This window comes from Bufo bufo, chromosome 6, assembly GCF_905171765.1.
Source record: "Bufo bufo chromosome 6, aBufBuf1.1, whole genome shotgun sequence".
NCBI classification, from domain to species: Eukaryota; Metazoa; Chordata; class Amphibia; order Anura; family Bufonidae; genus Bufo; species Bufo bufo.
Genome location: NC_053394.1, coordinates 168,211,496 through 168,227,296, shown reverse-complemented (window position 1 = coordinate 168,227,296; position 15,801 = coordinate 168,211,496). Strand labels below are relative to the sequence as shown.

General features: G+C 42.6%; 1 protein-coding gene across 3 annotated transcripts in view; it reads right to left on the bottom strand.

Annotated features, from left to right (window-relative positions):
* Positions 1-15,801, bottom strand: part of LOC121005079 (oocyte zinc finger protein XlCOF7.1-like) — a 48,307-nt gene that overhangs the window by 19,307 nt on the left and 13,199 nt on the right. For 2 of the 3 annotated variants that reach the window (XM_040437613.1, XM_040437611.1), the window contains exons 4-5: positions 11,649-11,763; positions 3,913-4,010 (exon numbers count right to left, since the gene is read on the bottom strand). In XM_040437613.1, coding sequence (XP_040293547.1) covers positions 3,913-4,010; positions 11,649-11,763 — 213 coding nt within the window. The remainder of the gene's footprint in view (positions 1-3,912; positions 4,011-11,648; positions 11,764-15,801) is intronic. The other variant, XM_040437612.1, reaches the window with a different exon arrangement.

Sequence of the window (15,801 nt, the reverse complement as noted above, 5' to 3'; positions counted from 1 at the left end):
CACAAGTTAGTGGAAAATGCTTATTTTTTTTTTTTTTTTTTTTTTCATACAAAGTCTCATATTCCACTAACTTGTGACAAAAAATAAAAACTTCCATGAACTCACTTTGCCCATCAGCGAATACCTTGGGGTCTCTTCTTTCCAAAATGGGGTCACTTGTGGGGTAGTTATACTGCCCTGGCATTCTAGGGGCCCAAATGTGTGGTAAGGAGTTTGAAATCAAATTCTGTAAAAAATGACCTGTGAAATCCGAAAGGTGCTCTTTTGAATATGGGCCCCTTTGCCCACCTCGGCTGCAAAAAAGTGTCACACATCTGGTATCTCCGTAATCGGGAGAAGTTGGGGAATGTGTTTTGGGGTGTCATTTTACATATACCCATGCTGGGTAAGAGAAATATCTTGGCAAAAGACAACTTTTCCCATTTTTTTATACAAAGTTGGCATTTGACCAAGATATTTATCTCACCCAGCATGGGTATATGTAAAAAGACACCCCAAAACACATTCCTCAACTTCTCCTGAATACAGAGATACCAGATGTGTGACACTTTTTTGCAGCCTAGGTGGGCAAAGGGGCCCACATTCCAAAGAGCACCTTTCGGATTTCACAGGTCATTTACCTACTTACCACACATTTGGGCCCCTAGAATGCCAGGGCAGTATAACTACCCCACAAGTGACCCCATTTTGGAAAGAAGAGACCCCAAGGTATTCGCTGATGGGCATAGTGAGTTCATGGAAGTTTTTATTTTTTGTCACAAGTTTGTGGAATATGAGACTTTGTATGAAAAAAAAAAAAAAAAAAAAAAATCATCATTTTCCACTAACTTGTGACAAAAAATAAAAAATTCTAGGAACTCGCCATGCCCCTCACGGAATACCTTGGGGTGTCTTCTTTCCAAAATGGGGTCACTTGTGGGGTAGTTATACTGCCCTGGTATTCTAGGGGCCCAAATGTGTGGTAAGGAGTTTGAAATCAAATTCAGGAAAAAATGAGGAGTGAAATCCGAAAGGTGCTCTTTGGAATATGGGCCCCTTTGCCCACCTAGGCTGCAAAAAAGTGTCACACATCTGGTATCCCCGTACTCAGGAGAAGTTGAGGAATGTGTTTTGGGGTGTCTTTTTACATATACCCATGCTGGGTGAGATAAATATCTTGGTCAAATGACAACTTTGTATAAAAAAATGGGAAAAGTTGTCTTTTGCCAAGATATTTCTCTCACCCAGCATGGGTATATATAAAATGACACCCCAAAACACATTCCCCACCTTCTCCTGAGTACGGAGATACCAGATGTGTGACACTTTTTTGCAGCCTAGGTGGGCAAAGGGGCCCATATTCCAAAGAGCACCTTTCGGATTTCACAGGTCATTTTTTACAGAATTTGATTTCAAACTCCTTACCACACATTTGGGCCCCTAGAATACCAGGGCAGTATAACTACCCCACAAGTGACCCCATTTTGGAAAGAAGAGACCCCAAGGTATTCGCTGATGGGCATAGTGAGTTCATAGAAGTTTTTATTTTTTGTCACAAGTTAGTGGAATATGAGACTTTGTAAGGAAAAAAAAAAAAAAAAAAAAAATCATCATTTTCCGCTAACTTGTGACAAAAAATAAAAAGTTCTATGAACTCACTATGCCCATCAGCGAATACCTTAGGGTGTGTACTTTCAGAAATGGGGTCATTTGTGGGGTGTTTGTACTGTCTGGGCATTGTAGAACCTCAGGAAACATGACAGGTGCTCAGAAAGTCAGAGCTGCTTCAAAAAGCGGAAATTCACATTTTTGTACCATAGTTTGTAAACGCTATAACTTTTACCCAAACCATTTTTTTTTTACCCAAACATTTTTTTTTTATCAAAGACATGTAGAACTATAAATTTAGAGCAAAATTTCTATATGGATGTCGTTTTTTTTTGCAAAATTTTACAACTGAAAGTGAAAAATGTCATTTTTTTGCAAAAAAAACGTTAAATTTCGATTAATAACAAAAAAAGTAAAAATGTCAGCAGCAATGAAATACCACCAAATGAAAGCTCTATTAGTGAGAAGAAAAGGAGGTAAAATTCATTTGGGTGGTAAGTTGCATGACCGAGCAATAAACGGTGAAAGTAGTGTAGGTCAGAAGTGTAAAAAGTGGCCTGGTCTTTCAGGGTGTTTAAGCACTGGGGGCTGAGGTGGTTAAATACCCTAGGTCGGGTCCCTGCCGGTGCTCCCATGCGGCCTCGGTAGGAGATGTCTCTCCCCTACTTCCAGAACGCTCTTTCCACGCGCGTTTCAAATACCTTAGGTTGCGCCTCGCAACTTCCAGTTCGTGAGCACAGCACACAGTACAAACTCTAACCCCGCCCCCTGCCTCTGTAAGCTGCCCAGGCAGAAAAAAGGCCCTGGACCTCCTGAACACCGCCAGAAAGATCCGGCGTGTCAGGATCACCTTGCGGTTATGCTGGGAGGGCCCAGGAATGCCCGATGAAGCATCCAGGACCCAGAAGGAAAGGCCTCAGACTTTGTAGGCGGCTCCTAGTGGAGACTTATGCCACACCAGGTAACCCTTATCATAATGTGTCTCAAGGGCTCCTGCAGCCTAAATCTAGCTCTCCACAAAAAAAACGTCCTATCCATAGGACAGGAAACAGGAACTGGTGGTATAGGGGCAGAGCCCCTCCTTAAAGGGATTCTGTCACCAGGTTTCACCCCTGTCAGCTAAACATATGCTGATGTTCAGGGCCTCATCAGGATTCCTAATGTGGGCTTCTAAATGTGATCCGTAGCCTTATTTTGCTAAAAAACAGCTATTACTAACCTGTCACTCAAAGAAATAAGGTGCCCAAGGGGATGTCAAGGGATGCAAGGTGCCGGCCGCACCCACCGCCGTTCGTGCCCAGTGCTGCCTTTCCAGACTTCTGCACCGCCTCCTTATCCTCTGTGCCGCCTCTCGCGCTCCCTCCATCCACCCTCCTCCCGCTGTAAGATCTTGCGCTTGCGCACAGGGCTCTGCCTGATGCGCCCGTGCGGACTTCTCGATTTGGCATCTTAAAGCGAAGTGCGCATGCGCCGGCACTTCGCTCAACCCAGGTATGACCTGCACTCTGGCGCCAGCCTCTCAGAGCCCTGTGCACACGCGCGATATCTTACAGCAGGAGGAGGGGGGAGGGAGAGCGAGAGGCGGCACAGAGGATTAGGAGGCGATGCAGAAGTCTGGAATGGCGGTGCTGGGCACGAACGGCGGTGGGTGCGGCCGGCACCTTGCATCCCTTGACATCCCCTTGGGCACCTTATTTCTTTGAGTGACAGGTTAGTAAAACCTGTTTTTTTAGCAAAATAAGGCTACGGATCACATTTAGAAGCCCACATTAGGAATCCTGATGAGGCCCTGAACATCAGCATATGTTTAGCTGACAGGGGTGAAACCTGGTGACAGAATCCCTTTAAGAGCTCTCCATGAAAATTCCTGTTTCCTGTCCTGGATGGAGACGGTTTCTCAAGGGTGCTCTCATGGGCGTAAGGGAAATTTTAGTTTAGCTTTTTCAATAAATTTGCAAAGATTTCTAACGTTTTGTTTTCACTTTAGTGTTATGGGGTATCGAGTGAAGAATGATGGGGGAAAACGTGTTTTAGCACAAGGCCGCAACATAACAAAATGTGAAAAAAGTGAATATGTGAGAATATATGTACGGTACGTTCGGAAAGTCTTCAGTTTTAATTGTGGTATGGGAAAAAAATAAATAGGATCAAAGGAAATTAGATTAGGTGCAGAATTGCTAGAATATTTTTTATTTTATTTGTGAGATTATTTTATGTTTAATGTTCCTTTAAAAAGTTAATTTTAATGACAAGTTAAATTTCCAGAACAAGAAACCTCCATATGGTAAGGTCCCAGCATAGCCATAATTTTACAGCTCTATGTACCTGATGATCCTGTGAAACACTGCAATTTTCCTTTTGAAAACACAGGGAAAATATAGGACTTGAGCAGGTCTCTGGTATAATGCTATTGCATGGACTATCTGTAGAAAAAAAACACAAGCAGTGACTTAATTAATTTAATACATGCGTTTTTTGGAAAATATAGGTGACCTTTAAACCTGCTCATGCTTTAGTGTCAAACTTTGTGGCAAGCTGCATGCAGCAGGCTACACCCACCCACAGAAGCCAATTTTGCACTATATTATGCTGTCACTAGCACCAGGCCACACTGTTTCTGCTCACCCTCCCAATGAGACTCCTCTTACCAGGTGATATAAGGGGGCTGATGATTTTTAATTGTTGCATCGCTGTACAGTTTCAATGATGGAACTGCTGGAAAAGCAGTCTTCTTTCGAGTTATAATTCTCTTGTACACCTTCCGGTGCCAGCAGCAGAAAAACAACCAAAGAGCATGATGCATTCACCAGTTTCTCATATGTCCTGGCAGGGAGGCAATTCAGTAGCCAAGGACATACCTCATACATCCTTGCTACTGATGGCTGCATCTCAGGTTGTGTAAAAGACAGCTGAGAAGTCAGCCAGTGTGGAAAAGGAGAGTGGGGGGCAGTGGTGAAGTGACGACAGGCTACACAGGGAGAGAAAGACACACAGTTTTCTCTCTCCCTGTGAGATTTTACACAGTTTCAAAGGGAGAATAACATGGATTTCTTTGCATGTTGTCAACCCCCTTTCCCCCATCAAGTATACTTCTTTCTGGTTGTCATATATGGGGGTAATTTATTTCCAGAAAAGGAGAGACGCCATGACCCAGACATTTATCAGCGTCCAGATCACAGCACCAAATAAGCTGCACCAAACACAACATAAACATCAATAAAGTTTTTACACTGTCCCTATCCTGTCCATACCTGATCTATAGAGTAGAAAAGACATATTTAGGCTGTGTTCACATCACGTTTTATGCCTCCGTTTGACGTATACATTAGGGGAAAAAAGGATACAAAAACACAGCACACCATGTTCTCGTATCCTGCACAGTCCGGTAAAAAAAATATGTATGTATATATATATATATATATATATATATATATATATATATATATACACACACAGTACAGACCAAAAGTTTGGACACACCTTTTCATTCAAAGAGTTTTCTTTATTTTCATGACTATGAAGGCATCAAAACTATGAATTAACACATGTGGAATTATATACATAACAAACAAGTGTAAAACAACTGAAAATATGTCATATTCTAGGTTCTTCAAAGTAGCCACCTTTTGCTTTGATTACTGCTTTGCTCACTCTTGGCATTCTCTTGATGAGCTTCAAGAGGTAGTCCCCTGAAATGGTCTTCCAACAGTCTTGAAGGAGTTCCCAGAGATGCTTAGCACTTGTTGGCCCTTTTGCCTTCACTCTGCGGTCCAGCTCACCCCAAACCATCTCGATTGGGTTCAGGTCTGGTGACTGTGGAGGCCAGGTCATCTGGCGCAGCACCCCATCACTCTCCTTCATGGTCAAATAGCCCTTACTTTCAAAGTTTTCCTAATTTTTCGGCTGACTGACTGACCTTCATTTCTTAAAGTAATGATGGCCACTCGTTTTTCTTTACTTAGCTGCTTTTTTCTTGCCATAATACAAATTCTATCAGTCTATTCAGTAGGACTATCAGCTGTGTATCCACCTGACTTCTCCTCAACGCAACTGATGGTCCGAACCCCATTTATAAGGCAAGAAATCCCACTTATTAAACCTGACAGGGCACACCTGTGAAGTGAAAACCATTTCAGGGGACTACCTCTTGAAGCTCATCAAGAGAATGCCAAGAGTGTACAAAGCAGTAATCAAAGCAAAAGGTGGCTACTTTGAAGAACCTAGAATATGACATATTTTCTGTTGTTTCACACTTGTTTGTTATGTATATAATTCCACATGTGTTAATTCATAGTTTTGATGCCTTCAGTGTGAATCTACAATTTTCATAGTCATGAAAATAAAAAAAACTATTTGAATGAGAAGGTGTGTCCAAACACATACATACACAGTCCTGATCTAAAGTTTAAGACCACTTGAAAAATGGCAAAAAATCATATTTAGCATGGCTGGATCTTAACAAGGTTCCAAGTAGAGCTTCAACATGCAACAAGAAGAAATGAGAGTGAGACAAAACATTTTTTCAGCATTCAATTTAATGAAAACAATGAATAAACTGAAACTGTTTTCCAGCTGATCAAAAGTTTAGGACCACATGCCTTTAAAAGGCCAAATCTGTGCAAGGATGTAGATTCATTGTCATTTTCTGTCAGGTAGTCACACGTTGTGATGGCAAAGGCAAAAAAACTCTCCCTTTTTGAACGTGGTCGGGTTGCTGAACTGCATAAGCAGGGTCTCTCACAGCGCGCCATCGCTGCTGAGGTGGGATGCAGTAAGACAGTCATTTGGAATTTCTTAAATTCTTAAATGATCCTGAGGGTTATGGAACAAAAAAGTAAAGTGGAAGACCCAAATAAATTTCATCAGCACTGAGCCGGAGGATCCAATTGGCTGTCCATCAAGACACTGTATGATCCTCGACCCAAATTAAGGCCCTTACTGGTGCTGACTGCAGCCCCATAACCATCAGACGGCATCTGAGACTGAAGGGCTTCAAAAACAAAAAACGTCTTCAGAGACCTCGTCTCCTTGAACGCCACAGAACTGCTCGTTTGGACTTTGCAAGAGAGCACCAAACATGGGACATTCAAAGGTGGAAGAAAGTTTTATTCTCTGATGAGAATTTTTTGTACCTTGATGGTTTCCAACGTTACTGGCATGACAAGCAGATCCCACCTGAGATGTTTTCTACACGCCACAGTGGAGGGGGCGCCGTAATGGTCTGGGGTGATTTTTCCTTCAGTGGAACAATGAAGCTTCAGGAAGTGCAGGGGCGTCAAACGGCCGCTGGCTATGTCCAGATGTTGCAGAGAGCATTCCTCATGACTGAGGCCCCTCGTCTGTGTGGTAACGACTGTTTTTCAACAGGACAACGCTACAGTACACAATGCCCACAGGACAAGGGACTTCTTCCAGGAGAATAACATCACTCTTTTGTCCTATCTTGCGTGTTCCCCTGATCTAAATCCAATTGAGAACCTTTGGGGACGGATGGCAAGGGAAGTTTACAAAAATGGACAACAGTTCCAGACAGTAGATGGCCTTCGTGCGGCCGTCTTCACCACTTGGAGAAATGTTCCCACTCACCTCATGGAAACGCTTGCATCAAGCATGCCGAAACAAATTTTTCAAGTGCTAAACAATAACGGCGGAGCTACTCCTTACTGAGTTCATGTTTGGAAGTTGGATTTCTGTTTTTGGGGGGGGGGGGGGTTAGTTTTTTTTTCGAGGTGTGGTCCTAAACTTTTGATCAGCTGAAAAACAGCCCGTTTCAGTTTATTCGTTGTTTTCATTAAATTGAATGCTCAAAAAATGTTTTGTCTCACTCCCATTTCTTCTTGTTGCATGTTGAAGCTCTACTTGGAACCTTGTTAAGATCCAGCCATGCGAAATATGATTTTTTGCCATTTTTCAAGTGGTCTTAAACTTTTGATCAGGACTGTATATATATATATATATATATATATATATATTTTTTTTTTACAATGGAACTCTATGGTGAATAGATGCCACTGTATGGCATCAGTTTGAGGCATCCGTTTAACGTATACGATTTTGTATATGTTAAACGGATTGGGAAAAACGTGATGCGAACCCACCCTAAATTTTTTGCCATAAATAATAGCTTTCAATTACCATATTTCAGTGTCTGTCATTCAATTACCGTACTTTGTGCCAATATTATGAATACAGCAGCTGGACTTCCTGCGATATGGTGCTCAAACTTATTTTCTGATGAACTACAGGAGGTTTAGGTGTTAGTCCTGAGAATAGGTCATCAATATAAATCGCTGCACAACCCCTTTAAGTTATATTTATATTTGTGCTCTCAGAAAGATTTTGGATGCTGATGCTTGGATGTGTGTTTTAGGTCCAAATGTTTGTTTTCTTTTTTTAATAATTCCTGTTTGTCATAAAGTTACCTGAAGATGAACATGGTCAACATTCCATCAAGGCAACAGCTTTCAAGAACTGTAATTTTATAGAAATAAAAATAGATTTTATAAATACTTTTTTATTTTATTTCCAGCTTAAAACATCTTCCAGTTCTGGTGATTTTATGAAGAGACATGCATGTACTGTAAATGTAGGCCTACGTGCTAAGTATGAACTCCGCACATGTTGTAAGTTTATTTTTAAGAGTTATGTTCCATATAACTTAATGCTTGGGTCACACTTTTACCCACTAATATCAACTTTTTTGCATTTTTTTATGAAAAATTAAAATTTGAAGCAAAGTTGCATAAAGGTGTCTGCGTGTATAAAGTACTAAGTGCCATTTTGACAAGATGCCAGGTGTCTCCTTTCAGAAAATACACTCACCTAAAGAATTATTAGGAACACCTGTTCTATTTCTCATTAATGCAATTATCTAGTCAACCAATCACATGGCAGTTGCTTCAATGCATTTAGGGGGGTGGTCCTGGTCAAGACAATCTCATGAACTCCAAACTGAATGTCAGAATGGGAAAGAAAGGTGATTTAAGCAATTTTGAGCGTGGCATGGTTGTTGGTGCCAGACGGGCCGGTCTGAGTATTTCACAATCTGCTCAGTTACTGGGATTTTCACGCACAACCATTTCTAGGGTTTACAAAGAATGGTGTGAAAAGGGAAAAACATCCAGTATGCGGCAGTCCTGTGGGCAAAAATGCCTTGTGGATGCTAGAGGTCAGAGGAGAATGGGCCGACTGATTCAAGCTGATAGAAGAGCAACGTTGACTGAAATAACCACTCGTTACAACCGAGGTATGCAGCAAAGCATTTGTGAAGACACAACACGCACAACCTTGAGGCGGATGGGCTACAACAGCAGAAGACCCCACCGGGTACCACTCATCTCCACTACAAATAGGAAAAAGAGGCTACAATTTGCACGAGCTCACCAAAATTGGACTGTTGAAGACTGGAAAAATGTTGCCTGGTCTGATGAGTCTCAATTTCTTTTGAGACATTCAAATGGTAGAGTCTGAATTTGGCGTAAACAGAATGAGAACATGTATCCATCCTCTGATGGCTACTTCCAGCAGGATAATGCACCATGTCACAAAACTCGAATCATTTCAAATTGGTTTCTTGAACATGACAATGAGTTCACTGTACTAAAATGGCCCCCACAGTCACCAGATCTCAACCCAATAGAGCATCTTTGGGATGTGGTGGAACGGGATCTTCGTGCCCTGGATGTGCATCCCTCAAATCTCCATCAACTGCAAGATGCTAGCCTATCAATATGGGCCAACATTTCTAAAGAATGCTATCAGCACCTTGTTGAATCAATGCCACATAGAATTAAGGCAGTTCTGAAGGCAAAAGGGGGTCCAACACCATATTAGTATGGTGTTCCTAATAATTCTTTAGGTGAGTGTATATGGGTATAGGAGGTTGGTATGATTTTTTTATTTTATTTTGTAATTTAGGTTTTATTTGTACATGTCAACACTGTGAAAATTGTCCTGGCAGTACACCTGAGAGCGAAAGGGTTAACCCCTGTAACCACAACTGTGGATAAATCCTCTTCCTCTACAGCTGAAAGTGCTGTATTTGGACATGCATTTAGCACAAGCACAGAAGAGGATAGGTCCAGGACAGCAGTCATGTACAGTAGGTTTGTCATGTGACCACCGACATCTTTATTGCCATGTATGAAGTGGCCGCTGTTTACAGACTGTGCCATGGGCTGCGGAGAACACTGAACATAGGGCTTGTGGGTTCCTAGGCTAGTGCCTACAAAGTCGCCAATACCTTTAGGGTCCATTCAAATGTCCACAAAATGGGTCCGCATCCGTTCCGCAATTTTGTGGAACAGGTGCGGACCCATTAATTTTCAATGGAGCCGGAATGTGCTGTCTGCATCCGCATTTGCGGATCCACACTTCCGTTCCGCAAAAAAATAAAACATGTCCTATTCTTGTCCACGATTGCGGACAAGAAAAGGCATTTTCTATGAGAGTGCCAGCGATGTGCAGTCTGCCAAATGCGGAACGCACATTGCCAGTATCCATGTTTTGCGGATCCGCAAAACACATACGGACGTGTGAATGGACCCTTAAGCTGCTGATTAACCCGTTAGTTACTGCCAAGATGCCTTTTTACAGCAGTCACAAATGGGCCTTAGGCTAGGTAGCCACCGTTTTACAGCTGCCTGGACTATGATCAGGAGCTTGGCTCTCATATAACAGCTGGGCTCCTGTACTAACAGCCTGGATTGGCAGAAGTGACGATTAAGGCCGTTTAACCCCTTAGATGCAGCGGTCATTAGCAACAGCAGCATCGGAACCCTACAAATGAGATTGCGGGGTGCCAATGGCTTAGTAGGGCAGCCAGGGGCTTTATGAAGGCCTATAGTGTACTATATGAGCGATCAAAGGGCTGCTTATCAAAGTCCCTATGTGGGACTAATAAACTGCAAAAATAATAAAAATGCACATTTTTTTCCACTAATAAATGCTTTTCAATGGAAAAAAATTGCAAAAATAACATTCCTTCCACATATTTAGTTGTCCATAACAAACCACACTACACAATTATCACATAATTTATCCCGCACTGTGAAAAACAGAAAAACAATCAAAAAGTGTTATGTACCCCAAAATGATACCAGTGAAAACTACAAATCGCCCTGCAAAAATCAAGTCCTCACACAACTCTGTAAATGTAAAATAGTTATGGTCTTGGGAAGTGGCAATGGAAAACATTTTTTTTTTTTTTTTTAAAAAGGGTTTTTATTGTGCAAAAGTAGTAACCCAAATAAGGGTACTTTCACACTTGCGTTAAACTTTTCTGGTATTGAGTTCCGTCTTAGGGGCTCAATACCGGAAAAAAACTGATCAGTTTTATCCTAATGCATTCTGAATGGAGAGCATTCCGTTCAGTATGCATCAGGATGTCTTCAGTTCAGTCACTGTCCGGTTTTTGGACAGAGAAAATACTGCAGCATGCTGCGGTATTTTCTCCGTCCACAATTCAGGAACACTTGCCGGAATTCCGGATCTGGCATTATTTTCCATTTTAAAAATGCATTAATGACGGATCCGGCTCCAAGTGTTCCGGAAAAACGGATCCAGATTTGCATGCGCAGACCTTTAAAAATTTGAAAAAGATAAATACCGGATCCTTTTTTCCGGATGACAACCAGAGAGACGGATCCGGTAATGCAATGCATTTGTGAGACGGATCCGCATTCGATCTGTCTACAAATGGTTTGGATACAGATTGCCGGATCCGGAATCAAACAACGCAAGTGTGAAAGTACCCTTATAAAGGTATTGATATTTATGCCAAAAAATTTACATTGCAAATTGTAATATTTTTTTAAATATCTCCCCAGAAAGTTAATAAAAGTTAATCAGTAACTAATATGCACCCCAAAATGGTGCCATTAAAAACTACAACTTGTCCTGCAAAAAGCAACACCGCATACAACTACATCAAATGAAACATAAATAAGTTATAGCTCTCGGAATGCGACAATCAAAAAACTTGCCCAAAACAGGCTGGTCACTAAGTGCTTAAGAAGAGTTGTTTTGATTAAACATGGAGAATAAGAGAGACGATTACCAACCTGGACTGATCGCTATAGGGACTTCCTCCTCCTTATACCGCTGACTGCTGCTTTCGTACGTCTCATCGTCTTCTTCTGATATTACCTCAACTTTGACATCTGTGAAATCTTCACCCTACATTCATAAGTCAGCAAATAATGTTGGAGAAGCCTTGTGAAGAACACAATCTGTTGTAAGAACTGTAAACTTTCCCAACTGATGGTAACCATATTTATTTACCCCAAATTAATTTGATTACACTTACCAATAATTGGTTTTCTTTGAGCCTATAACAGCACCCCTGGAGAGACCGCCTCCTCCTCCTCAGGACAGGAAACAGGAACCAGAACCGCCTTTTTAAAGGAGGGACCATCCCCTCTATCTCCAGTCCTTTCTTCAAGAACTAAGAATAAACATCTTAACAACACATCCTAATATCTCTATTATTATTTATATATATATATATATATATATATATCCATATCCCTCTACAGAAACTTCTTAGGGTCGGGAAATAACCGGGTGCTGTCATAGGCTCAAAGAAAACAGATTACCGATAAGTGTAATCAAATCATTCTTTCTCGCCTATGACAGCACCCCTGGAGAATAGGCAAGAATTTGTCTAGGGTGGGACCACAGCCTGAAGTACTTTACGACCAAATGAAAGACCTTCATTAGAAGGTAACTGAAGTCTATAGTGCCTAAAAAATGTATGTGGAGAGCTCCAGGTAGCTGCCTTACAGATCTGCTCTATAGAGGCTGAAGCTCTCTCTGCCCATGATGTGGAGACTGATCTCGTAGAATGAGCCCCAACCCCCGAGAACGAAATAACTCCTTTAGAAGAGTAGGCTAAGGAAATGGCCTGTCTAATCCACGTAGCAATAGTCTGAGAGGAGGCTGCCGATCCTTTCCTTGCTCCCTGAAACAAAATTAACAAACGTGAGGAGGATCTCCAAGGCTGAGTGACCTGTAGATATTGCAGTGATATTCAGACTCCTTCTTATTTTTTGGGGAAGAACAGAAGGAAGGTAACCCTATCTCCTGAGAACGATGAAAACGTGAAGAGACCTTTGGTAAAAAAAAGAAGGATCAGGCAAAATCACTACCCGATCCTCCAGAATCACCAAATAGAGAGGGTCATCCGAGAGGGCAGCAATCTCACTGACCCTTCTAGCCGAGGTAATGGCCAGAAGGAAGGCAAGCTTAAGGGTGAGCAACTTCGGGGGGGTCTTATCTATAGGCTCGAAAGGGTCAGAAGTGAGAGCAGAGAGGACCAAGTTTAAATCCCAGGGGGGTACTCTATTTTTACATACCAGAGATAATTTAGACACTGCTGTTATAAATCTTTTAATACAAGGGTGAACTGCTAACTTAAATTCAAACAAGGCGTTTCAAGCTGAAACTTGGACCTTCAAAGTGCTAGGCCTAAGTCCTTTCTTCCACCCTTCTTGTAGGAAATCTAACACGAGCGGGATGTCGGGCGTCTCTAGAACATCCACAGGCTTTTTGGCGAATCTGAAAAAGGTCTTCCAAATCTTAAGGTAAATCTCGGTAGTGACCCTTTTCCGACTGGCCAACAGAGTGTCTACTACTTCCTCAGAGAGACCCCTTCTCTTTAAAATCTCCCTTTCAAACACCAGGCAGTCAAGTGCAGATTTTTCACCTCTGGGTGAAAAACTGGACCCCGAGATAGAAGCTCCTGGAAATCTGGAAGTACCCAAGGTGTTGCTATTGACATTTTGCGGAGCCAGGAAAACCATACCCTTCTCGGCCAAAAGGGAGCTATCACTATTACCATGGCCTCCTCCTCTCTGGTCTTCTTGAGGACCCTTGGAAGCAACTTTAGTGGGGGGAAAGGCATACAGAAGACCCTGCTCCCAAGACTGGGCCAGAGCATCCACCGCTCTCGGATGCTCCTCCGGAGAAAGAGAAAAGAAGACCTCTACTTTTCTGTTTGACCTGGTGGAAAAGAGATCTGTCTCCGGAGTACCCCACAAAGCTGCTCCTTGGTTGAAAATCCCCTGATCTAGGGACCATTCTCCCTGGTATAGACAATGAAGACTGAGGTAGTCTGCTTTTGTATTGTCTGAACCTCTTAGGTGAACTGCAGAAAGAGCTAATAAAGAAGTTTATGCTAGGTTGAAAATCTGATAAGTTAAAGATATTAGTCCCTGAGCTCTTGTCCCTGTCGGTTGATATAGGCCACTGCTCTTGTGTTGTCTGAATACATTTTTACATTTCTGCCCCTGATGATTGGAAGACTCTGTATCAAGGCTATCCTGATCGCGTCCAACTCCCTGAAATTGTGCGACTGGGAAAGAGAACTGCTGTCCCAATTGCCCTGCAACAGTATGGACTCCACATAGGCTCCCCAACCGGAGGGGCTCGCATCCGTGGTTAAGGGGAGAACCGCCTCCCTGGTCCAAGGAACTCCCCTCTAAGTTTTTTTTAATCCATCCACCAGTCTAAGAGGATAGAGACATCTCTATGTCCAGGGAGGGGAGACTCTTGCCCCAGTGCTGCAGGATCCGTAGCTGAAGAGACCTTGAATGATACTGGGCCCATTCCACTCCTGGATGTCATGAGACCCAGTACCGACATGGCCTCTCTTATGGTGACTGACGTAGACGAATGAAGAATCTGAACTCTTGACCTGATCAGTAAGGCTTTCTGCAGGGGTAGTAGGCATTTCTGGGAAGTGGAGTCCAGAATCATTCCCAGAAAGCTGCATTTCTGGCTTGGGCATAGACTGGATTTTTCTAGGTTTATTTCCCAACCCAGCCTCTCTAGAACCTCCCTCAACCGGCAATCTGACCCAGGAGAATCTGATCTGACCGGGCCACCAGTAGAAAATCGTCCAGGTATAGTATAATAATGATGTCCTGCTCCCTGATGTGGGCCATTATTTCTGAAATAATCTTTGTAAAGACCCTCGGAGCCCGAATGGTAATGCTCAGAACTGAAGATGTAGAATTTTCTTCTCTAACTGGACCACTACCCTTAGAAACCTCTGTTGACTGGGATGAATAAGGACATGATTTTATGCATCTCTTAGGTCTATTGTGGCCATGAAGCAGCCCGGGTAAAGATTGTTCACTACAGATCTGATGGACTCCATACGAAATCTCTCGTACTGCAAAAAAAGGTTCAAACACTTCAAATTTATTATGGTCCGAAACGAGCCATTTGGTTTTTTGGACCAGAAAAAGAGTTGAATAAAATCCCTCTTTCCATTCCTGCTCTGGGACACTCACTAGCACTTTTTTCTCTATTAGGAAAAAAACTTCTGAAACTATGGCAGAATGTTTTACAGGATCTGACCGGAAATCTGTAATTACAAATTTTCCTTCTGGAACACTCTGGAATTTTAGTTTTAGACTCTCCCCTATTACAGACTTTATCCAGGGGCTATTGGAGATCCTCTGCCAATGGTGTACAAAGAGGGACAGACGACCCCCAATAGGAGCCCTGGCGTCGTTGGGACTGCTTTTTTGAGGCATCTGACCTGGAAAAAAGAAAACCCCTATTCTTTTTGTTTAGCCCTGCAAACTGTCTTTCTCTATCTTTCCCCTTAAAGGACCCTTTGTTAAATCTGGGATGTAAAGATCTTTTGGGTGGCTGACTATCAGAGGGAAAGCCCTTCTTCTTGTCTGAGGCCTTTTCCAATAAATCATCAAGAACAGGCCCAAACAAGAATTCTCCCTGACAAGGGATAGCACACAATTCTGCCTTGGAACTGGCATCTCCTTTCCAGCCCTTTAACCAAATAGTCCGCCGGGCAGAGTTGGATAAGGCAGAGGCCCGAGCGGAAAATCTCAAGGTATCCGCAGAAGCGTCAGCTAAGAAATCCAAGGCATTGTTTATAACAGGAAAGGAAGAAAGCAATTGCTCCCTAGGGGTACCCCCTTTAATGTGAGTCTCTAGCTCCCCCATCCACACTTTCATGGACCTAGCAACAGATGTAGCAGCAATGGCAGGTCTACAAGTTGCTGCAGAGGCTTCACAATTTTTCTTTAAATAAACCTCTGCCCTTCTGTCCATTGGGTCCTTGAGTGAACCCATGTCCTCAAAGGGGAGCGCGGCTTTTTTGGACATTTTTGCTACAGGGGCATCCAGTTTTGGGGCTCTACCCCAAGGGGCAGACAATTCCTCATCGAACGGATACTTCTGCTT